We start from the raw sequence: 25,065 nt of genomic DNA on the forward strand, positions 1-25,065 counted from the left end.
ACCAAATGGTACAAAATTTTTAATAAATGATGCCTTATTTTCTCCCAAGTCAAGCAGAAATTTATTGAGTTTCTCCGACATATACCTTAACGGGTATGATTATCAGTCAGTGACAACAGAAAATGAGAAATATTTAAGTATCACTGACAAGAGTCATGTGGTTGAAAAACTGCCAAGACTTAGTTCTGGATTACATTATACACATATAAATGTACCAGAAATACATATGGTAGTTAATGAAAAATATATTGATCCTGGTGTATTCAGTTTATGGCATAACAGATTAGGCCATCCAGGATCAACAATGATGAAAAGGATTATTGAATGTACTCATGGACATCCACTAAAGGATAGAAAAATCCATCATGATACAATGGTTCCATGTACATCTTGCTCTCTTGGAAAATTGATAACTAGACCCTCACCACTTAAGGTTGAGAAAGAATCACCAATGTTTCTTGAAAGAATTCAAGGTGATATATGTGGACCAATTCATCCACCATGTGGACCATTTAGATATTTCATGGTTCTAATAGACGCATCTAGCAGATGGTCTAACGTTTGTCTGTTATCAAGCCGTAATGTGGCATTTGCAAAATTTCTTGCCCAAATTATTAAATTGAGAGCTCATTTTACTGATTACACCATTAAAAGGGTGAGACTTGATAATGCTGGTGAATTTACATCTCAAGCATTTAATGACTATTGCATGTCTATATGAATTGTTGTTGAACATTCTGTTGCTCATGTGCATACACAAAATGGTTTAGCCGAGTCATTGATTAAACGTTTACAGTTAATCACTAGACCATTGATAATGAGAACAAAACTCCCTGTATCTATATGGGGTCATGCAATTTTACATGCTGCTGCATTGATTCGCATCAGACCAAGTGCAAGTCATAAATATTCCCCCCTACAACTTGCTTTTGGTCAAGAGACAAATATTTCCCACCTTAGAACATTTGGATGTGCAGTATATGTTCCAATTGCGCCACCACAACGTACAAAAATGGGTCCTCAAAGGAGGTTGGGAATATATGTTGGATATGAAACATCTTCAATCATAAGGTATATTGAACCTATGACAGGTGATGTTTTTACAGCACGTTTTGCTGATTGTCATTTTAATGAAACATTGTTTCCTAGATTAGGGGGAGAAATAAAAAATAAAGAAAATGATATTTCATGGTGTGAACCTCAATTAAAGTATCTTGATCCTCGCACAAAAGAATGCGAAATAGAAGTTCAAAAGATAATGCATATACAAGAACTTGCAAATCAATTGCCTGATGCATTCACAGATACAAAAACGGTGACAAAATCATATATACCAGCAGTAAATACTCCAGCTCGAATTGAAATTCCAAAAGCTGGCAATAACGTCACTCATGAATCTTTGCCACATCAGAAACGTGGAAGACCAATTGGTTCAAAGGATAAAAATCCTCGAAAAAGAAAATCAGCTGATAATGAAGTAAAAGAAAGTGTTCAAGAAGAACCACAAATCAGTACTCCTACTGCAGAGGAGATTGATGATGTCAATACAGAAATTGCAATCAATTATGCATATTCAAAAATATTATGGAACCGAAATGAAATGAAAAATCTTGATGAGAAATTTTCATTTAATGTTGCATATGACATCATGAATAATGATGATGATCCAGAACCAACATCTATGGTTGAATGTCAAAATAGACATGATTGGGCTCAATGGAAAGAAGCAATACGAGCTGAATTAGAATCACTCAATAAAAGAAAAGTTTTCGGATCCATCATTCTCACTCCTAAAGATGTGAAACCTGTAGGATACAGATGGATTTTTGTCCGAAAAAGAAATGAGAAAAATGAAGTTACAAGGTATAAAGCTAGACTTGTAGCTCAAGGTTTTTCTCAAAGACCGGGAATTGATTATGAAGAAACATATTCCCCTGTTATGGATGCAATTACTTTTAGGTACTTAATCAGCCTGGCAGTTTTTAAAAATTTAGAAATGCATCTCATGGATGTTGTGACTGCTTATCTATATGGATCACTTAATAGTGATATATATATGAAGATACCTGAAGGATTTAAGGTACCAGAAGCATCAAATGCAAAACTCAAAGAAATGTATTCGATTAAATTACAAAGATCTTTATATGGGTTAAAACAATTGGGACGTATGTGGTATAACCGATTAAGTGATTACTTGATAAGCAAAGGGTATACAAATAACCTTACTTGTCCTTGTGTTTTCATTAAGAAAACAACATCCGGATATGTGATCATAGCTGTTTATGTTGATGATCTTAACATCATAGGTACAAATAAAGAGATCCATGAAGCCATTCAACTTCTAAAGAAAGAATTTGAAATGAAAGATCACGAAAAAACCAAGTATTGCCTTGGTTTACAAATTGAGCATATGCCTAATGGTTTACTTGTACATCAAACAACATATACTGAAAAGATTCTGAAACGTTTCAATATGGACAAGGCAAAACCATTAAGTACTCCTATGGTTGTTAGATCACTCAATGTTGAAACTGATCCATTTCGTCCATGTGAAGATCATGAAGATATTCTTGGACCAGAAGTACCATATCTTAGTGCAATTGGAGCTCTTATGTATCTTACAAATTGTACAAGACCTGACATTTCTTTTGCAGTTAATTTGTTGGCAAGGTTCAGCTCTGCTCCTACCAAAAGACACTGGAATGGGATCAAACACATATTTCGATACCTTCGAAGAACTACTGATTTAGGATTATTTTATTCTAACGAATCAAAACAAGATTTGGTTGGTTATGCTGATGCAGGTTATTTATCTGATCCACATAAAGCTAAATCTCAAACTGGATATGTATTCCTAAATGGAGGTACTGCAATATCATGGCGTTCTCAAAAACAAACACTTGTTGCTACAACATCAAATCATGCCGAAGTGATTGCATTACATGAAGCTACTCGGGAATGTTTTTGGTTGAGATCAATGACACAAATCATTACTGATTCTTGTGGACTAGAATGCGATAAAAGTCCAACAATTATCTATGAAGATAATGCAGCTTGCATAGCACAGATGAAAGAAGGGTATATCAAAAGTGACCGAACCAAACACATACCTCCTAGATTCTTCTCATACACTCAAAATCTCATTAAGGACAACGAGATTGAAATGAGATATGTTCAATCTAGCAAAAAACTCTGCTGATCTTTTCACGAAAGCACTTCCAACTGCTATTTTCAGAACACACGTTCATAATATTGGCATGAGACATGTTCAAAAGATGTAACAACCGAAGCGATGTCTACTTGAGGGGGAGTCAACTCCATGCTGCACTCTTTTTCCCTTAGCTAAAGTTTTTCCCACTGGGTTTTCTTTAGCAAGGTTTTTAACGAGGCAGTAACTTAGAGTTGATCTTCAACAAACAAAATTGCTATCCAAGGGGGAGTGTTATAATATATAAATATATATATATAAATGGATAGTCAATTATTGATACACAAAAGTAATATTATTGTATTACCTAAACTTGTGATATTTTTGCTATAAATAGCCATGAATGCAAGCATTAAACTTGCACCATTTCTCACACTTACAAAGTGTTTCTTTCTTTCTCTCCATTATCATCTTTGTTCTTACACTTCATTATTAGTATTCTTAATCAAGAATCAAATCACTAAAGGTAGTTATAAGCCTACTGAATTATAACATCAAGAATCAAACCACTAAAAGTAGTTATAAGCCTACTGAATTATAACATATATTTCTTATTTCTTATTTCTTATGTCATATTCATATATATGTCGTCTTCTAAAATCTACATTTCCCTTGTACAAATAAAACTGAAAAATATCCTTAATCTTCGACTTCTCAAGTAGCCAAAGTGAACATAACATGCTTTGCAAATTGCTCGGATCGGAGTCGTGCATAATGTTATCGCCTTGAGATCAATCTGCTCACGAACTGCTCACGAAGTGAGTCGGAGACTCGGGTCTGAAAAGAGAAAACAACTTTTCAATATTCAAAACTATAACAAGAATACAAACACATGAAATGTAAAAAGTATTGATCCCATTTCCACATTATGTCAACGTATTAATTAACATGTGGATACAGATATTTAACCATATTTAACCTTCAAGCACAAGAAGTTTTTGATGGATATAACTAGGGATGGCGCTCGCTGGTAACGGGCACGAGTTCTATATACCCACGACCCAGCCGTCGGGTTTCTGTTTTGCACGTTGAAACCCAGTACCCGCTCACGGGTAAAAACTTTTCGCCCATGCCGGTGACCTGCGGATACCCGTGACCCGCGGGTAATAATAATATACAACTTTTTATTAGATAATCCAAATAATTTTATTAATTATAAAACAAAATGTACAAGCTACATGTATAATGACGTGAAAATTAAGTTCTTTACATGTATATAATATTCTATTTTTAATCATTATTAGTAAAAATAACTTTTAAATTTAATAATTGTAAGTATTAATTCGTGGGTAAATTAAGAAAAGTTTCATGTATTCACGGATCGGGTTTTACCCGCGACGGGTAGTATATACCCGCGACCCGCCGATGGGTATAAATTTTTACCCGTACTCATGACCGCGAGTAAGATTTAATGATTATTTTACCAGCCCGTCGCGGATCGAGTACCCGCGGGTCACGTGTTTGTTCTCTCCCATTGTCATCCCTAGATATAACTAGCAATAACGCAAAAAGTAGATGGCTCCTCGTGCATTGACTAGTAAAGTGTAAGTGACGAGTGTTTACTATCAACACATTGTTGAAAGTAATGAGACTACTTGCACACAGACATTAAATAAACACATATGCGTGGCGTGTAATTTTTGTTTTTTAAAGCAAGATAATATATTAATAAAATATATCAAGTATAATACATATGGGTGCATTAATACAATACATAACCATTACAAATGGTCTGCACCAAATAGAAAGCAATGACTAATTGCAATCCGTTATAACTAAAAAAAAAAAAAAAAAGTTATAACCCAAAAAAAAAAGTGACCCGAAATGATCTAGAGTGGCTGCAATGACCCAAGAACAGAATCAAATAAAATAGTTGCAGCGGCATGCCGACATGCGTAGGGGTGTAAATGAGTCGAGCTACTCACACTCGACTTGTTAAAAGTTTAATTTGAGATGAAGTTAAACGAACACGAGTCTAAGCTTAAATACATGAAGTTTGGTTAGTAAAAAAAAAAAAAAAAACTTGAGCTTGAACACTTTTATGTGTGTTTGGATGAAATTAGCTGAATCTGTATGTAATTATGCTCACAAGCCTAATGATCATTTTCTTGATTTACATTAATTACCGAGTATTAATTTTATTATATATATGCACCTCTTAAACAACGTTTTGGTTTAACTATTAAAAATGTCTGCGCGCTGCGATAGAATTGTGTAGTTATTTTAGCGAAATGATAAGTGGATAAAACTGCGAATCCTATTTCACTATAAAATAATGACTATCAATTTCAAATAATTGAATAATTTTTTTTTTTTTTTGAAAGCTGAAAATTTTATAACCAAAGCCAAAATACAAGCAAAGCCCACAAGAAGCGACCTAGATAAAGAAAAACTCCAAACTAAGACACCAAAAACCACATGAATTCCAATACAGTTATAAAGAAGACGCCAACATATAATTTTGAATAATGGCTATGCAATTTCGATAATGGTTACGCAATTTTGAATAATGACTATGCAATTTTGAATAATGAATGTGTAATTTCAAATCAAATAATCACCTTAAACGGACGTGTGTGGTTGGTCTCTGTAGTTTCCCAAATGAACGTGGGTGGTCCCTCCATCAAACGGATGTTTAATTTTTTCGTCATCCACATCACATGATTTGCATGTGATAGGTAATATCGTCCTTTTATATTATTATAACCTCTTAGCAGATCAATTGACTTTTCAATTTCAAACCGTTTCATTTTCTTCATCCCTCCTTAACCCTAACTATCGGTTGCATTTAATCACAATTTGCAACAATGGATTCGAATGATTCGAAGTTATACATGATTCGGGAACAACTTAATGACTTTGATTTGATTGGTAGCTAATTTTCGGTATGTTTTTGCTTATATCATTTGATTTTGATGATAGACATCCTTAATTTGGAGGTTAATTGAAAAAATTAATTTTTGCAAAAGAATATAACTTCGAGTGATTCGAAGTTATATATGCGTACTACCAGCATTATGTAATGGTAATTTGGTGCACTCGGTTCTTGAATTTGGATGTCTTAGCTTAATTCAGATGTTACATTATGTTTTGGTACATACACTTGTTTCCCGGAACAACAGATGTTACGTTTGTTTTGTACACTTGTTTACAGGAACAACAAATGATACATAATTTGTGGATTTGAACATCTACATAAACTACATAACAAAGAACAAAGAACCAACCTTAACTTCATTAAAATTAAAGAAAAACTACATAACAAAGAAGAAAACTACATAACTTCATTCAGATGATAATAGCATACTTCAAACAATTTCATTCAAATTGAAGAAAAATTTCATAACAAATGACTAAAACTTAATTAGTTCAATAGGTGAAATAATACAATGTCAAAACCTAACCAACTTAAAAAGTAAGATTTTCATCTTTATATTCTCATACTTTTTCTTTAAGAAAAATCTTTGAATTTAACAATCCAGTGATAATGTCAACTGTCATTGGAGGATCGTATCAACCAATAAACATGCAATATGACATCTAATCAAAAATACTAAAATTAGTTACTTTACATTACCAATTGCTCGGCGACCACACCATCAATTGACCATTGAAAATTAAGGTTTGTAATTTGGGTAATGGTTCATCGACGAGTTTAATTTGGAAGAAGAAGATAAGTGATGTAATAGTGGAATGAAATAGGCTTAAAGTGTTAGAATAAGATTTAAAAAAAGAAATTACCATCACATGCAAATCACGTGATGAGGGTTGACGAGTCAATTAAACATCTGTTTGATGGAGTGACCACCCACGCTCGTTTGGTAAACTAAATGGACTAACCACCTCGAAAAAACGTACAGAGGCCAACCACTTCATTTGATGTAAACCACAAGGATCAACCACACATTTTTTTCTCCTACAAACTATTAAATGTATTTAATTGTAGTTGATTTGTGTTCTTAAGTTACTATTTAGCATTTCCCCTATTCTAAATTTGTAAATGCGATAATGGTATTTTTCATTCAGGTTAGTCATTTTTATGTGGATCTTCAAAACATAACCAAATGTACTTGCGATCGTTTTAAGCATAATGGGCTTGTATTATCTATCACGCAAGCCCAAAACGCTCAGCCCAAACTACTCCACGTTACTGTATCAAATACGTCGTCAGCTTGAATAAAAATATCCTCTTGCCCGAATCAGACCCTATCTGAATTTAGGGTCTCTCTGCAATCTAGGCTAGGATTCGTATTAAATCGAAACCTAATTTCAACCTCTAAGCATATAAATTGTACTCCGTATTAGGGTTTATATCTCACCGTCCATCCTGAACATAAATTTTTCCTTTTTTCAAGTCACTAGTTAGGGTTTTAACCTTTTTCAATAAGATGATGCAACCAGGAAACGGCATGGCACCACCACCTATGCAACAACCGCCCCAGCAACAATCGTATCAACAACAGTGGATGATGCAACAACCACCTCACCAGCAGCATCAACAGCCGCTACCGCCACAAATGTGGTCCCAGCAGCAAGCGCCACCTCAGCAGCAGCAGCAACAACAACAACAGTATAGAGGTGGTGCTCCGGCAAGTTCTGATGAGATTAAGTCACTTTGGATTGGTGACTTGCAGTATTGGATGGATGAAACTTATGTTGCTAATTGTTTTTATAATACTGGAGAGGTATACTTTATCTCATTTATTTAGTATCATATATCATTAATTATTTGACTTAAACTTTGTTATGTTGCTATGAAATTACGCTGTTGACATTTAAAGGTCTGATTATTTAAGTATAGGTGAATAGATGCTATGAAATTATGTTGCTATCACTTATGGACTTGATAGGTTCTGAATAGTATACAAGTATAGGTGAATAGATGCTAGTTGTGTGATTGACTTTTGTATGTTTTTCTTCTCATAGTCATAGTTATAGAAAATATTTATATCTTGTATTCAGGTTGCTACAGTGAAAATTATTCGAAACAAGCAAACTGGGCAACCTGAGGGATATGGTTTCATCGAGTTCAGGACTCGTGCAGGTGCAGAAATGGCTTTGCAGACGTACAACGGGACCCAGATGCCATCTATTGAACAAACTTTCCGGCTTAACTGGGCCGGGGAGAGACGCAACGATGATACACCTGACTACACAATATTTGTTGGTGATCTGGCTGCAGATGTTTCAGATTACATACTTCAGGAGACGTTTAAAACTGTTTATTCTTCTGTGAAGGGTGCAAAAGTTGTCACTGATAGAACAACGGGTCGTTCTAAAGGCTATGGTTTTGTTAGATTTGGTGATGAGAGTGAACAAATTCGCGCCATGTCTGAAATGAATGGGGTTCTTTGCTCATCTAGGCCCATGCGTATTGGTCCTGCGGCTACCAACAAGACTGGTGCAGTAGGTGGTATGCAGAAAGGTATGTTTATCAAAGGTTTTTGTTTTTAAATCTTATGAAAACTGTCTATTGAAACTGCAACTGTTATAGATCTTATCTTATTTGTTTCTTCTGATGCATTAGAGTTGGTCTACTGTTTGTTTCTATGTACAATCTATTCTTTCGTGAGAGCTTATGGTGGTTTTTGACTTCGATATTATCTATTAGTCCTTGAAGATCAAATGAATTTTAATACTTCCTTTCTAGTATCTACGTTTGTGAACCTGGGATCATTTCTATTTAATTTTAAAATACACAAAGCTTATAAAAGTTCCTATTGTCTCAATAGCAGGACCTTGAGAGGCTCTCATTTTTGGGTGCCTGGAACTGATTTCAGCTGAAATGATGCCACTTCATTGCAGTGGCCTTGTTTAGGTCAGTGGTTTTGTTTACGTAATGAGTTTTTTTTCCTTATTACAGTTCTTTGCGTTACGTTTTTTTACATTAAACTTAGTTTCAGTTTCGTTCCTGTTAAATTTCCAGTCCCTTTTTGTATTTATTTACTTTTTGTTAACTGAACTTCTTTTTTTTACCAATCTCTAGTAACCTGCTTTACTCTTGTCACGTTGCATTTTCTTTATTGTTTCAGTTTTTATTTACTTTTTGGGCAACATAGTATTCATTTCATATAATGGCTGTTCTTTTAGGTTTTTTGTTTCTCTCGCGTATTCCTTTCATTCGAGTCTTCTATTAATTACTTTATCTTTGTTGGTACGATTTTCCGTATAGCGGCTGTAAGGTACCAGTACAGCTGCTCAGCGTGTGGCGTATGATGTTGATTGATGTTTGTCCTCGAGAAATAATCTCTGCAGACCCGGAACACGGATGAGAGATCCGTGGGGTGGCCTCAATCAATCTGGGGATCAATATGAAATTGATCCGTATAGCGTACTGCTGCTAAGCGGCTAATGCTCGTTTAGAGTGAGAAAGAACTGTGTGAGAGAGAAAGTATACTTCTCTCTGACTGAAGTTCAGATGATAAATGCAGTGACCCAGGGGGTCTATTTATAGGCGTGGAATGTCCGAAATTCTCGGGATACACGTGTCAATCACTGAGTAGTTATGTTACGCGAAGCATCCGGAAGGTCGGTGGCGTGTGCTGACGTGGCTGCGTGCCACTCACGCGCTTAGTAAAAGGGCTTAAGCATAGAAGCTGCCTGCAGGGCTTACGCATGACGCTCGGCGGCCTGCTGTACGCTGGGCGGCAAATACTGAAAACTGCCAAATTTGGTTATCTTTTGTGCTCTTTGATCCCTTTTTCTGTATAAAAATGGTGTTTTTATGCCCCCCAGTTTAATGTCTTTATTTTTGCAAAAAATAGTCATTAAACTAAAAATAAAAGATGCCTTTTTCCTCGAAGACACAAAACTGCTATAGCCGTCTGTATTTCTGTGCTGACGTCACATTACTAATTATGAATTTGCCCCCAAAATCTTTTTGATTTATTTTCGAAATTTAAATTGTTGCCCAATTAATCTGGCCCATACACGTGTCTCAATCTCATCCTTTCATCATCCATTTGCTTGACTATTAATAGCCCGTTCCCCTTTCCTTTTTCCTTTTCCGAAAACTGATTATTTGCGTTGAAGATAACTACAATTACTCATTTTAGCGATTTGATAAGTGCAAGGTCAGTTATCACTCATCTTTCTCTTCTTGCTTGTATTTCTTTTATTTTGTATACTACCATGGCCGAATCCAGCAGCACTTCTTCCCAAAGAGACAATCGTGATGTGAGTACTATTCCTTCCAGTATTACCGAAGCCGAAATAGACCAATTATGCAGAAAGCGTAGAAATCTTAGATTGTTAAACCCTATTGTTCCCTCTTCTAGCGATAGGGCTAATAAACCTCCTGAGAAGATGATCACCCTCTATAAGCTTCAATTAACTGTAGGAAATCTCCTATTCCCCTCTCTTCTTTTCTTCAACAAATCCTTGCCCATTATGGAATAGGTCTTAGTCAAATTCATCCGCTAGGGTTACAAAAAATTATTCTTTTTGAAATGTACTGTAATGCTGTAGAAGAAGTTCCAAATGTAAATATTTTTCAAGAATTGTTTAGAACTAGATTAGTTAGCAAATGATGGTATACATTTGACTGTAAGCCAAATAAGGCCTTTACTGGGGTGAAGGAAACTTCTTTAAAAAATTGGAAAGATCCCTGTTTCTTTGTCAATGAAAGGGTTGTTCAGGATGCATGGGCGTGTGTTCGTGGATGGAGAAAAACTACAATAGGGGTCAGTAAGTCCATCACTTTATCTGATGATGAAAATTCGGTTCTTGAAACTTTGAAGACATTCCAGTTTCCACAAAGGTCATATAATGATTATGAAGCCATCTTAGTTCTCTGCAAAATGAGTAATAATTGGTGTGCTGGATACATGCCGGTGTTGCGTTGAGAAGGCCGTGGTAGGCACCTCTATTGATATACTATGCCCATATAATGTTACCACGAGTTGTATATATTCTTATATATGTTTCTGCTTGTTTGTATGTTATCTGATTGCAGAAGAAGAGATGCATGTTTACATGACTTTTAAGAAAATCAATCTAGATCCCCTTGTTTCTGAACGTCCCAAAACCCCTGCTGAAATTGAGGCTGATAAAGCCAAGGATGCTGAATTTGAGCAACAACTGAAGAGCCCAGAGCGGCCTACTGAGGGTGGAGATGGTGGTATTGTTCAACCGTCTCCTGATGTTGAAATTATTGAAACTACCCCTCAACCGTCCATCGCCAAAAAGTCTGCTAGGCGCTCTAAACGTGAAGGGAAACGTCCAGTGAGTGAAGCTACTGAAAAGCCGAAAAAGAGAAGTATGTTTCTCATCTGTACCTTTGTAAGTAAATTAACAATTTGTGTTGGTGCTCTGTTGTATACTTATCTGTTTTTTTCATTTTATAGGATTGATTCTACAAGATGAAAATGTTGATACTACTGCTGGGAATGATGATGAGAGCAATAAGGCCGTTGACATTGAAGATGACAGTGATGACGATGATGAAGAAACCCAAGATGATTCTTTTGAAACTCCCCCTTTTTCCACCCCATTTATTTCAAAGGGTACTGGTACCACTCAATCTTCATCCTCTTCTCAGCCATCATCTGTGGTGCCCCTGGCTGGCTTGAAAACCTTTCTTGAAGACCCCGTCAACAAATCTGATAGTTTTGTTGAATTTCTTAAGGTAACCGTTAAAATATTTGTAATCCAATACCACTACTTCACCGTTAGTTGTATTCTTATTATGTTTGTATATATCTTATGTAGGCAAACACACTTGCTGATCTATCTTCCTCTCTGTCCACTATGACTCACAAACAAAGTTGTCAATCCACTGCTGCAGCTTTGGTACTTCTTAATCAACACGTGATCCACGACCTTAAGATGCAAGAAGCTCAGAAGGCCATTATTTCCAATGCTGTTCATAATGTCACCAAAATAAAGAAACTGGAAGGTGATTTGCAAGATGCGAGTTCGAAACTGAGAATTGCAATGGATGCAGCAAAGAAGAAGGATGAAATGTTACAGTTGGTAGAAACAAAATGTGTTTTAGAGAGAGTGGAGAAAGAGAAGTTTATGGAGGAGAAGGATAAACTGTTGAAGGAGAATGAGGAGTTGAAGAAGATGCCGGAGGACAAGAATGGAGCGGTAGAAGAGAATGTTGCTGCTGCTGCTAGTGCTGAGAAAAATTTTGTGGATTTGAAGGCTGGTCTTCCATCCCTTGTGCAAAGGGTATTAAGTTCTCCACTTGTTGGCCAAACTTTTCATAGGTATCTGGTGGCTTCCACAGAAAAGGACCTTTCAGATACAGTGGAAGAAATTGTGAATGCCCTTCCTGACAAGCCTGATCCCTTACCAGCTGTAATTTCGAAACATATCAAACCAGATGCTGATGCGAGACTGAAGGTGGCAATAGATGAAGTGTCTACCCTGAAGATTGTCACGTTAGAAGAAGTATGTGGCAGAGAAGATGTTTCTGTTAAGGATATCTTGGAAGTTCCTATTTGAAATTACGTTGAAATCCTGTCTGTAATAACAATACATAATTCTTCTGTTTGAAACAATTGTACATTTTGGTGCTTCTTTGAAATTATATATGCCTTTTTGCTTTCCATGATTAACATATTTCTTTTTTGCTTTCCATGATTAACATATTTCTACCATATGTGTTTAACCATTGCAAGCTATAGAAAGCTTAGATTTCATATATGTTATATAAAATGATTTTTGCCTTGAACTGATTTTTGATATGGTACTTGTATTGATCTGTCATCCGTTATCCGCTGTCCGTCAAAAATTACTTCATAATCTATGTATGAAGTTGAGAATTGTTGCCATTATATGGCATAATATATTTCTGCTTCATATCAATGTATCAGTAAAATATATACGTCTTTGTTATTTTCATATAAAGAAAATATCAAAACACCGTCCGCCCTCCGTGTAGCATAAGGGTCGTGTAGCATAAGGGTGTCCGTTTTGTAGAAATATGTTTGAATAATTGAAATCAATTTTCTGAAATAAGTAATAAAATAATGATATTTTATGTTGTTAAGGTATCATAAAAATGATGTATGTATAAGGTATGTGCATAAAGTATACTTGTTCAATGAATACTCTGCTTTTCGTGTTGCGCTTAGGCGTTGTGCGGCTTATAAAATACACTTGTATTTTTTCTGTTTTCTGTGTATAAATGGATTTATGCATTTGTGATAAACCATTCTGTATGTCATTACATTAAGAGTTCTTTATTTTTGCCTCGGTGCCCTCGAGCGAAGTAAACACTTACGCTAGCCGATCCCTTGTGTCTAATGTTGACACAAGAGCCTATACCATCGGGGGCATAAAAATGCCTTGCCTTATGTGGGTAATTATGAATCTGTTGTTCTACATTTGTAACGCGTATCGTTTTGCGTGAGAAAAATAAAATTTTATTGATATTCCATTGCCGCATATACAACATTTTGTGCAACATCTTCTTATGGGGTGATCAATCCCAATCAGAAAACTACAAAAATTGTATTGTGCTTTGTCTGAACTGAGGAAAATTAAAAATCATGGTTAACAAATTGCTCTGCACGAATCAACAAATTATTTGCACGAATGATGTTAACATAATGTTTTCCGTGCAGCGTGTTGCGTCTTGTGTTTAAGGCCCTCACATTTTGGGCGGTTTGAAATACCCATTCACGTCATTTCTGTTAAACAACTGCCTTGCCGGTCCTCTTCGAACAAAATTCCCCCGAGCTTCATAAACAACTGATCTCTCCCTTGCCAGTCTAACGTATTCAGAGTGTATCACTGCCACACCATTTGGTGTTGGGAATCGCAATTCTGCATGCGGTGTAGAAGTAATTGATCCAAATTTGCGAAGAGTTCGCCTACCAAACAAAGCATTGAATCTTGATCTGCCATCAAGAACCGTAAAGTCTACAATTTCTGTTCGAACCAAAGGGTGTGTTCCCAATGTTACATCCAGTTTCACTTTATCAACTGCCCTCATTGATTCTCCAGTGATGCTAGCAATCTTCAAGTTCGTGTAGCGAAGCCCATCCTTCACGTTGAACTGATAATCTTTGAAACAATGCAAATACAAGAGATCTGCTTCGCTACCTGTATCAGTATAAATTCGAGTGATGTTTCTGTTTGCAATTACAGCTGAAATGACCACAGACTCCTCTGATAGACGCCAATTTGGAATGGTGTGAAATATGATCGGAGCATACATCCACTGCTCCGTCCTGCGCTCTCCGTCTGTTTCATTCTCCTCTACCTCATTTCATATAACCTTGATGTGCCTTTCAGGGGTTGGGTCCCTTTCATCTTTTCTCTCTTCTCTCCTGTTCCAATCATGCCGTCCACCGTGACGCACCTTTCCTTGCCAAGCAAAACGCTTATTTGGATCATTCCTCCGGTATTGGTTTTCTGGTAACAGATGGTTTAACTCTCCAGCCTTGATCTTTGCAATGATTTCCCTCATCAGCGAATTACAGTTATCAGTGTCGTGTCCATACGCTTCGTGGAAATCACACCATTTGTCACTCTGTGGTCCTTGACGCTCTTCCATTGGTGGTGGAGGGTGAAAGGTTTCCTTAACATGTTCTGTGAACAAGATCTCTTTTGGAGTTTTAGTTAAAGCCATGATGAGTGGATGTCTGTCTAATGGTTTTCGCTGGTGATAATTGTCATTCGGATGATTATTCCCCCTCCAAACATGTTGCTGCTTCTGATAATTGTTCTCATGCCCGCGTTGTCTCTGATAATTGTCATTCCTGTTCCGTTCTCCGCCTTGCTGTCTAAAATTTCTGTGATAATTATCAACTTTTGGATATCCCATTTCTCCTGCTCTTGAATGCTTCTGAGCGATAACTAATGCCTGATGCAATGTCTTTGGAACATCATAACGCAACGCATGAACTAATCTTGCAAAACGTCGCTGATCAAGACAAAATATAAACCCCGAAACAAGCTGAGATTCTGGTATGTCTGGTATTTTTTGACATTCAATGGTATAACGTTTCATGAAATCACTCAGTGATTCATTCTGGTGCATTGTTATCTCATGTGCATCAAGATGTGACAACGTACAGCTTCTCAAACTTTGATATTGCATCACAAATTTTGCCCTTAAATCAAGGAAACTGGTAATACTCCTTGGTGGCAAACTAGCAAACCATTCCCTCGCCATTTTCTGCAGTACCATTGGAAACATATGGCACGCAGTTTCATCTTCCCAATGTTGTAATCTCATAACACCTTCAAACATGGTAAGAAAGTCTTCTGGATCTGTTGTGCCATCATAAACACCGATAGATGGAATTCTCAAATTTCTTGGAAATGGATAAGCTGCAATTCGAGGGATAAAACACTGTGTTGACTCTGCCATTGCTGGCGGTTTGATAGCTTCATCTCCAGTAATCAAAGCAAACAAATTATCTACCGTTGCACGGATAGCTGGCTGTGCTAATTTCTGCTTATATCTTTATGGTGCCATCTTGGTTAAAATTCCATCCAGCAACTTTCCTGCCATCTCCTCAGTCATAAAGAACTGCTCGTCTTCTTCCCCAAAATTCCAATCATCTTCCTCAAAACCTTCGTCATTGTGTTGATTTTCAGTATCATCAATCAAAGTATTCAATTGATTGAATAGCTTGAACAATTGTGATTTTGAAATTGACTTTCCTCTGTTGTTGTGCTTAACATTCACATCAGATGTCTTCTCATCAATGGTTTCCTCAATCGTGGTATGGTTTTATGCACTTGGTCATCTGTGGTACCAGTGTGCAATTGATCTTCTTCCTCAATTGAAGTTTCTTCAAGAGTTGGCTGATCCAATGATGTTTTCATCAATTGGTTCGAGTGCTGTTTTTGTTGAGGTTGTTTCTGTTGCCTTCATGCTCTTGGTGTTTTTGCTGGTCTTTGAGACGGATGATGCCATTTGTTGGTACGATTTTCCGTATAGCGGCTGTAAGGTACCAGTACAAGACAATAGCTGCTCAGCGTGTGGCGTATGATGTTGATTGATGTTTGCCCTCGAGAAATAATCTCTGCAGACCCGGAACACGGATGAGAGATCCGTGGGTGGCCTCAATCAATCTGGGGATCAATATGAAATTGATCCGTATAGCGTACTGCTGATAAGCGGCTAATGCGCGTTTAGAGAGAGAACTGTGTGAGGGAGAAAGTGTACTTCTCTCCGACTGAAGTTCAGATGATAAATGCAGTGACCCAGGGGGTCTATTTATAGGCGTGGAATGTCCGAAATTCTCGAGATACGCGTGTCAATCACCGAGTAGTTCTGTTACGCGAAGCATCCGGAAGGTCGGTGGCGTGTGCTGACGTGGTTGCGTGCCACTCACGCGCTTAGTAAAAGGGCTTAAGCATAGAAGCTGCCTGCACGGCTTACGCATGGCGCTGGGCGGCCTGCTGTACGCTGGGCGGCAAATACTGAAAACTGCCAAATTTGGTTATCTTTTGTGCTCTTTGATCCCTTTTTCTGTATAAAAATGGTGTTTTTATGCGTGTGAACCCTAGGATACACTATTAATCTTCATTGAGAATTGGAGGTTACTCTGTTTTCCTGTACCATTTGTCATTTGTTGGAATGCTACTTTGGTAGTATTAAGGGTTAGAGTTTGGTTGTGAATGGCTTGTTACATATTTCATTCTTAGAGTTTCAGGTCATGAAGGGTATTTAGAAACATGTTGGTTCTTAAATTTGTGTTCATATTTTATAATGTCTGGTCAGCTTGGTCTTGATTTCATTTGTAGGTTACATTTGCCAATAGGATATGTTAGTTTTCTTGTATAATTCTAAACATAATCATAACTTCTAATGTTGTTTTTGTGGAGATATTAATGTTAGGTTTGGGATACATGTATAGGCCTGGTACATATATATAAAATATACTCCCTTACCCGGGCAGCAGGAAAAACCTTATTCATTTACTTTTTTACCCGTTTATTAATATTAGGTTTATAATGCTTTTTGTTGCCTTTGAATTGAATTATTATGTTGCTTCTCCTGTATCTTATTCTATGACAGTGAATAACTAGTAAGTTATTTTTCTTTGAAGAAGAATGGGTCATGGGTTCCTAACAAGCTTCTGTAATATTAAATTATTTATTACTACATTTTTTTACATTTTTGTGGTCTGATCATTTATTGGCTTACAGCTCCCTACCATAATGCTCAAGGAAATCAGGGAGAAAGCGACCCAAACAATACAACTGTGGGTATTTTGTCTTCAGTTTGTAGTAGTGTATGTAAATTTAACAGCTAACAATTTACATTCATGTTACAGATATTTGTCGGTGGGTTAGATCCTAATGTTTCTGATGAAGCCTTGAGACAGGTGTTTGGCCAGTTCGGTGAACTAATTCACGTGAAGATTATAGTGGGCAAACGTTGCGGGTTTGTACAGTTTGCTAACAGGTAAAAGTTTTTTAAGTTTATATTTTCTTTTTGTTCTTATTTCCTCTTTTGAGTGTTTCCTCTGTTTTGTACTTATCATTCTGCTGTTCCAGAGCATGTGCAGAGCAAGCTATATCTATGCTGAATGGTAGTGAACTAGGTGGCCAAAACGTTCGCCTTTCTTGGGGACGTAGTCTTTCGAGCAAACAGGTTTGTGACTATTACAAGTTTTATCTTTTGACTAATACATGACTTGTTAAATTTATGCTATGTTTGTATAATATATTATTTGACGAAAGTTATATGAATAAATTGAGTTTTGAATGTATTTTTCATTGGTACAACTTTTATGAGTTATTTTTCGATACAACCAAAACATTGAGAGTCAAAGTTAACGGAGTAAGACTTTGAAAAGTCAAATGGGAAAGTTTTTTTGGGGTGGAGGGAGTATAAAATAAGCAAAAAAGGAACAAGTCAGGTAACATATAAGTATTAGCTCAAAGGAAGAGGGTTGTTGACTTGATGGGCTGAACTTGTAGGAAATCGTCTGAAATATACCCGTGTATTCAAAATTTGGATTTATATACCCGCAATTTCTCGTTTTATTGAGGTTTCCTGGCCGGAGGTCCCTCAGGAAGCAATCTCTTGGCTCTCGAGTAGAGGGTGGGACGATCTTATCTAGTCGCGGGTTCTATACGCGCGGGTGGAGTTGTGACTTCCCTCTAATCTAGGGTTCGAGGAATGATTTTCTACACTCCACCTCCCCCATACCCTACACTCTATTGGGTATTGTTGTTGTTGTTGTATTTAAAAAGTTGACTTTTTGTAGTCATAATTGGTACACTAATTAGTGGTAAAGTTGCCAACGCCCTTTTTGATTGTAGCTCATTTTGTTATCTTATATTACCCGTCTGACCCACTCATTTTGCAATATCTAGTTTTTAATGCGCTTGACTTTGTGTTTATAATTCAGGGCCAGGCCGAGCATGGGTATTATGGTTATCAACAAGCAGCATATGGGTATGCTCCACCACCACCTCAAGATCCAAATGCATATTATGGAGTCTATGCAGGAACAGGTGGTTATGGAGGTGGTTATCAACAACCACAACAGGTAATGGATCCACCTTCTGTTTTGTTTTGATCTGTCATTTATTTTGTGCTCTTAAGCTGATCATGATATATGCATTTGCAGTGATCTGCTGTCGGTTGTGAGAGATGGAATGACATTTAAAGTTGTTCGTGTTTAATTATGATTTACCGAATGCGAGTCTGTAACATACTGTCATGGAGTTTGATCTGCCAAGGAAACACTACGTGAATGTTACTTGTCAATGTATTTTTTTCTCTTGTTCTTTCATGATGATATATTCTGTTTGTGGATTTTATTGAAGTATGGGTTGAGATTGTTGGATATATTTGTTGAGAATATTTGATTGCTGTAAGCCCTAGTGTTTCCAAGGTTACTTTTTTCTAAACCTCTTGTTCTCTTATATTTGAATGATAATTTACAGCTCAAAAGGTCTATTATATTTGTCTTGATAATTTGCCTTCTGGATATTTATTTATTTTTTTTTTTTAATTTTGGATAAAATAACGATTACTATTAAAGGATGTCTGTCTTCAATGGATGAAGACTCCCAAAAACCAATACATCCTAACCATGACCATAAAGGCTCGACAAGAGTAAACTGCTAAGAACTCTAATGCAAGCTAACCAAATGACCGAGTCAAAAACAACCAAAGCCTACTCTTTAAACAAAAAAAAACTGTAAGCCCAAGTGTTTCTGGACTCCTAAACATCATGCTCCTACTGTTTAAATAGACACTTCCTGTATTGGGATACAAAATAAGTTTGTAACAAGTATTTTACTTTTGTGAAGTGTGGTATATATATATATATATATATATATATATATATATAATAAGTTTCTACAGAGTTTTACCCATTAACTTTTAAACAGTTGAATGTTTGTTTTACGTTTAAGTTAGTTAGACCTTCACTCGAGCTCTTGTTCAACTTGGAATTCAAAACTTCACACGAGCTTGATTGAGCTTGTATTTTTAAGGTTAAGCTCAACTCGATTAATTGACCCCACACTCGCACTCAATTCAACTATCAATGTTACAACTTTCAATGGATCTTATTTTGAAGTTAATCTAGTTGGAAATGAATCCAGGTTTATGACATATAGAATATATATAACGTTACAACCCTTGTTAGTTTCGACTTAAATGATGTTTTATAACCATGGTTCATAAAAATGTTTAGGTAACTTAAGCCGCAGTATGGGCATTGGTTTTCAAGTGTTTAGACAATATATGTTGCATTGCGATATAAATATTATGCCACCGCCCACCGTAAGTTTTAAGAGTTTAGACAATAATATATGTTGCATTCAGGTATAAATAAAACGACAAAAAACATTCTCATATATTCCTACTCCCATTATTTTCAACTGTAACCAAATTTGTACCGCAACAATAAATTCACTACCACTATCAAAGTACACCCTTCGATCTTTTCACAGTCTTGGTGTCTTTATCCGACTCAAAAGTCTTCATCTTCATCTTTAGCTCTCTTATATTTAATCTTCTCCTTTAAATCTCTTTTCTTTCCGTCTTTGACGGTCCACTTGCTTGTCCTCCTTGTCACGTTCTTTCATATTTTCTCTTAAGTCTGCAATATAAAAAGAAATCAACCAAAAAACGTCATGCAAGCTCCATTTGGATCTCCATTTGGATCACTTAAACGAGTGTTCATTACCTTTATCTGTATCAAGTAGAGCAGAGTCCGCCCTCGTGTCTGCTAAGGTTGCAAGCGGTGGCATGTGTCCCCTTCTTCATCAAATACAACTCGTGTACCGACTGGCCTATGGATGTTGACCTTCAGCTTCTTTTTCTTATTAACTCTATGTTGACATAATGTGCACGTCATAACACAAAGCTATACTACTGCTTATATACAAGCCTACGGGGTCACACATAATGAGCACTTAGATATCCTGTTATATATATATATATATATATATATATATATATATATATATATATATATATATATATATATATATATATATATATATATATATTGTATATGCATATTTATAATCACCAGATAAAGAGAAATGATACGGGACGTTATTAACTAGTTGAGTTAATTATTTATTAATTAATAAATATGAATTATTAATTCTTAAATAAAATAATAATTAATTGTTAATTATTAATTATGAGTTATAGTCCAAATCAAATATTCCTTTAGATTAGTCTTGAAGGAATTTCATTGGGAGTAAGTTATTAAGAATATTTATTCCATATATATCTTAATAATTTAAAACCTAAAAATGATATTATAAGTATATAATATGTGTTGTTCGTGGTTGTGGTGGTAGCCGCAGAAAAACACACACAAATCGTTTCTCTCTTTTCAATTGTACGCAAAATAAAACCATAGACTTTTCCTCAATATGTTGGCAAAAGAAAAGAAGAATTAATAACTCTCCTAGTTGTTTGCTGTGGACCATTGAAGGAAATAACTGTTTTAGGAAATAGACACAAGTAATCGAAGCTACATTATATGGTTGAATGATCGAAGCCGAATATGCCCCTTTTGCTTGGTAGCCTAAGAATTAGTAAACCAGTCTACTAATTGACGCGAATCCTAAAGATAGATCTATTGGGCCTAAATGATGTTTTATAACCATGGTTCATAAAAATGTTTAGGTAACTTAAGCCGCAGTATGGGCATTGGTTTTCAAGTGTTTAGACAATATATGTTGCATTGCGATATAAATATTATGCCACCGCCCACCGTAAGTTTTAAGAGTTTAGACAATAATATATGTTGCATTCAGGTATAAATAAAACGACAAAAAACATTCTCATATATTCCTACTGATGGGAAAATGGTCACAACGGGCAATCTACAAAACGGAAACAAACATCCGTTTGACAAGCATTTCCCGACCCATATGAACCTGTGAGAAAACTAACAAATAAGGTATACCACAATCACCTCAAATCAGCCTCAATTCTGTCCCAAATCAGCAAATACAAAATAATTGAGCACACACAATACACACGAGACTTTTTACGTGGAAAACCTCTCAAAATCGAGAGTAAAAACCACGGGACTCGTAAGCCACTTAATGTTCCACTATCATCAACAAAAGAGCAATACAATAATCCTTCTCTAGCTCAACTAGAGGTATACAACATCATCATACTCTTGAACAACAATAATCAACAAGTATATGAAGAAATTAAAGACAAAAGATGAAAGATTCACCCAATAAACTGCTCTCTGTTCCAGCAGCAAAATCACGACCTACAGACCTTATTAGACGAATTCAACGGTTGAAAATGTTGGCACTGATGTCAGGAAGACACAGCCCAAAAATTGAGAAGATTCAACGGTCGGATCTCCGGGGATCGTCGATTTTCTGAACTGCTGTATTTTTAGACGAAAATTGAGAATCTCTCTTTTTCTTTTTGATCTCTCTGATCTATCTACTCTCTTGATAATGAAAACAGCTGCTTTCAATTGAGATTTGAAATGCCCTCAAATGATTGACCAAGTCAACCAACATTTGGGCCTAATTTGTTGGGCCTTGGGCTTGGTTTTAATTTCCTCATATTTGGAAACTAAATAAAATACCCAACAAATCTCCCCCTTTTCAATTATGAGGAAGGAATCGCCATCCCGGCGATCGTGCAACATACCTTGAGCTTCTCACTTGCTAAAGCCTTTGTGAACATGTCGGAACCATTATCATCGGTGTGAACTTTATCAAGTTCAAACGAACCATCTTCAAGACGTTCTCTAATCCAATGATACCGCACATCTATATGTTTTGTCCGCTTATGATACATAGAATTTCTAGCCAAATGAATCGCACTCTCATTATCACAAAGAACCACATATCGTGATTGCTTAAACCCAAGGTCTTGTAGAAACCTTTTCATCCACAATAGTTCTTTGCACGCTTCTGTTGCTGCCATATACTCAGCGTCGGTTGTAGACAATGCAACACACTTTTGTAACCTTGATTGCCATGAAACTGCTCCCCTGCGAAAGTCATCAAATATCCAGAAGTGGATTTCATGTTATCTTTGTTTCCTGCCATATCTGAGTCTGTATAACCAACAAGCATCGGCTCTCCATTTCCGAATGTGATACCTAACTTTGAAGTACCTCGTAAGTATCTCATAATCCATTTAACCGCTTCCCAATGCTTCTTACCCGGATTTGACATAAACCGACTAACAACACCTACCGCATGAGCTATATCAGGCCTAGTACACACCATAGCATACATCAAGCTACCAACCGCTGAAGCATATGGAACTTTATCCATCTCCTCAACATCCTCCTTTGAAGAAGGGCAATCTCTATCTGTTAGCTTAAAGTTGTTAGTAAGAGGGGAACTAACCACTTTAGCATTCTCCATGTTGAATTTACTAAGCACCTTTTCAATGTATTGCTCTTGTGATATATGTAACGTCTTAGCACCTCTATCTCTAGAAATCCGAATGCCAAGAATCTGTTTTGCTGGCCCCAAGTCTTTCATAGCAAAAGACTTGCTCAATTCTCGCTTCAACTGCGCAATTCTTTTAATATTTTTACCAACAATCAACATATCATCAACGTATAACAACAATATGATGAAATCATCATCACCAAACCTCTGAAAGAAAACACAATGATCTGAAGTTGTCTTTCGGTAGCATTGCTTTCCTATAACCGACTCAAACTTCTTATACCACTGTCTCGGTGCTTGCTTCAACCCATATAAACTTTTCTGAAGTCTACAAACATAATTTTCTTTACCCTTAACCCGAAAACCTTCAGGTTGCATCATGTAGATTTCCTTATCCAAATCACCGTGAAGAAAAGCAGTCTTGACATCCATCTGTTCAACCTCAAGATCAAGACTAGCAGCTAATCCAAGAACCACTCGAATAGATCCCATCTTCACAACCGGTGAGAAAATCTCATCAAAATCAATACCCTTTTTCTGGCTGAATCCTTTAACGACTAACCTAGCTTTGTACCTTGGTTGTGAAGTAAGCTCATCTGTCTTCACTTTGAATACCCATTTGTTTCTCAAAGCTCTCTTGCCTTTAGGTAACTTCACCAGCTCATAAGTATTGTTCTCATGCAAGGAATTCATCTCATCTTGCATAGCTTCACCCCACTCTTTCTTATGCTCATCTTTCATTGCTTCTGAATAACATTCTGGCTCTCCCCCATCAGTAACTAATACATACTCATCAGCAGAATATCTAACAGAAGGATGACGGTCTCGGGTAGACCGCCTAAGTAGGACAAATGGGGGCACATCTGGTACTGGAATCTCTACCTGCTCCGGAGCATAATCATCATCAGTACCATGTTCATCATTATGAACATCATCTCCAACATGTTGTGGAGTAACTGGATCCAAATCAACAAGATCAGCACTAGGTTGAGGAACTGAATCTGTCTTATCAACATCTTTTAACATCTGATCTTCTGTAAATACAACATCTCGGCTTCGTACGAGTTTCTTCTGAACTGGATCATATAACCTGTACCCAAAATCATCTTCACCATAGCCGAGGAATACACATGGCTTAGTCTTCATATCAAGCTTTGACCTCTCATCTTTGGGAACATGAACAAAAGCTTTACATCCAAAAACTCGTAAATGACGGTAAGAAACATCTTTGCCGCTCCAAACCCTGTTAGGAACATCAAAATGCAAAGGAACACAAGGGGTTAGATTAATAATATGAACTGCCGTATTTAAGGCCTCACCCCAAAAGGAATCGGACAACCCTGCATGTGAAAGCAAACATCTAACTCTCTCAACCAAAGTTCTGTTCATCCTCTCTGCTATGCCATTCAACTGAGGTGTCTTTGGTGGAGTCTTTTGATGCCGAATACCATTCTCCTTACAATAAGCATCAAATCTGCCAATGTATTCACCGCCATTATCAGTCCGAATACACTTGAGTTTCTTCCCCGTTTGCCTTTCAACTAGTGTATGAAATTCCTTAAACTTTTCAAATACTTGATCCTTTGACTTTAAGGTATAAACCCACACCTTCCTGGAATGATCATCGATGAATGTAACAAAGTAGGAACATCCACCAAGTGTCCTAGTCTTCATAGGCCCACAAACATCCGAATGAACTAGATCAAGTATGTTCTCCATTCGAAAAGGAGAATGACTCTTAAACGCAACTCTGGTCTGTTTCCCTGCCAAACAGTGAGAACACTTACTCAAATCAATACCACTAACACCCGACAACACATTCTTCTTGAACAAGATAGACATCCCCTTTTCACTCATGTGGCCAAGTCTTTTATGCCACAACTCAGTAGAATCAACATTGTCCACTGCGTTAACAATGTTCTGGATGATCTTCGGACGCGTGATGTATAATCTTGAGTCTTTCTTGCCTCTTCCCACTATCATAGAACCAAGAGTTAGTTTCCAAATACCATTACCAA

General features: G+C 36.6%; 1 protein-coding gene across 6 annotated transcripts; it reads left to right on the forward strand.

Annotated features, from left to right (window-relative positions):
- Positions 1-7,412: 7,412 nt before the first annotated feature.
- LOC139851346 (polyadenylate-binding protein RBP45-like) lies at positions 7,413-19,100 on the forward strand. Of its 6 annotated transcripts, XM_071840369.1 has the most exons (7): positions 7,413-7,893; positions 8,171-8,633; positions 17,327-17,382; positions 17,455-17,585; positions 17,678-17,774; positions 18,538-18,678; positions 18,760-19,100. In XM_071840369.1, the coding sequence occupies exons 1-7, from the start codon at positions 7,597-7,599 to the stop codon at positions 18,760-18,762; spliced, it is 1,188 nt and encodes a 395-aa protein (XP_071696470.1). In that variant the 5' UTR covers positions 7,413-7,596; the 3' UTR covers positions 18,763-19,100. The 6 variants fall into 6 exon arrangements, with proteins under 6 accessions (XP_071696470.1, XP_071696465.1, XP_071696464.1 ...); XM_071840364.1 differs by lacking the exons at positions 17,327-17,382; positions 17,455-17,585; positions 17,678-17,774; positions 18,538-18,678; positions 18,760-19,100 and adding exons at positions 11,163-11,465; positions 11,554-11,834; positions 11,918-12,782 and having other exon boundaries at positions 8,171-8,422; positions 8,453-8,633; XM_071840363.1 differs by lacking the exons at positions 17,327-17,382; positions 17,455-17,585; positions 17,678-17,774; positions 18,538-18,678; positions 18,760-19,100 and adding exons at positions 11,163-11,465; positions 11,554-11,834; positions 11,918-12,782.
- The last annotated feature ends 5,965 nt before the right edge of the window (positions 19,101-25,065 follow it).

Source organism: Rutidosis leptorrhynchoides, chromosome 6 (genome assembly GCF_046630445.1).
Source record: "Rutidosis leptorrhynchoides isolate AG116_Rl617_1_P2 chromosome 6, CSIRO_AGI_Rlap_v1, whole genome shotgun sequence".
Classification (NCBI taxonomy): Eukaryota; Viridiplantae; Streptophyta; class Magnoliopsida; order Asterales; family Asteraceae; genus Rutidosis; species Rutidosis leptorrhynchoides.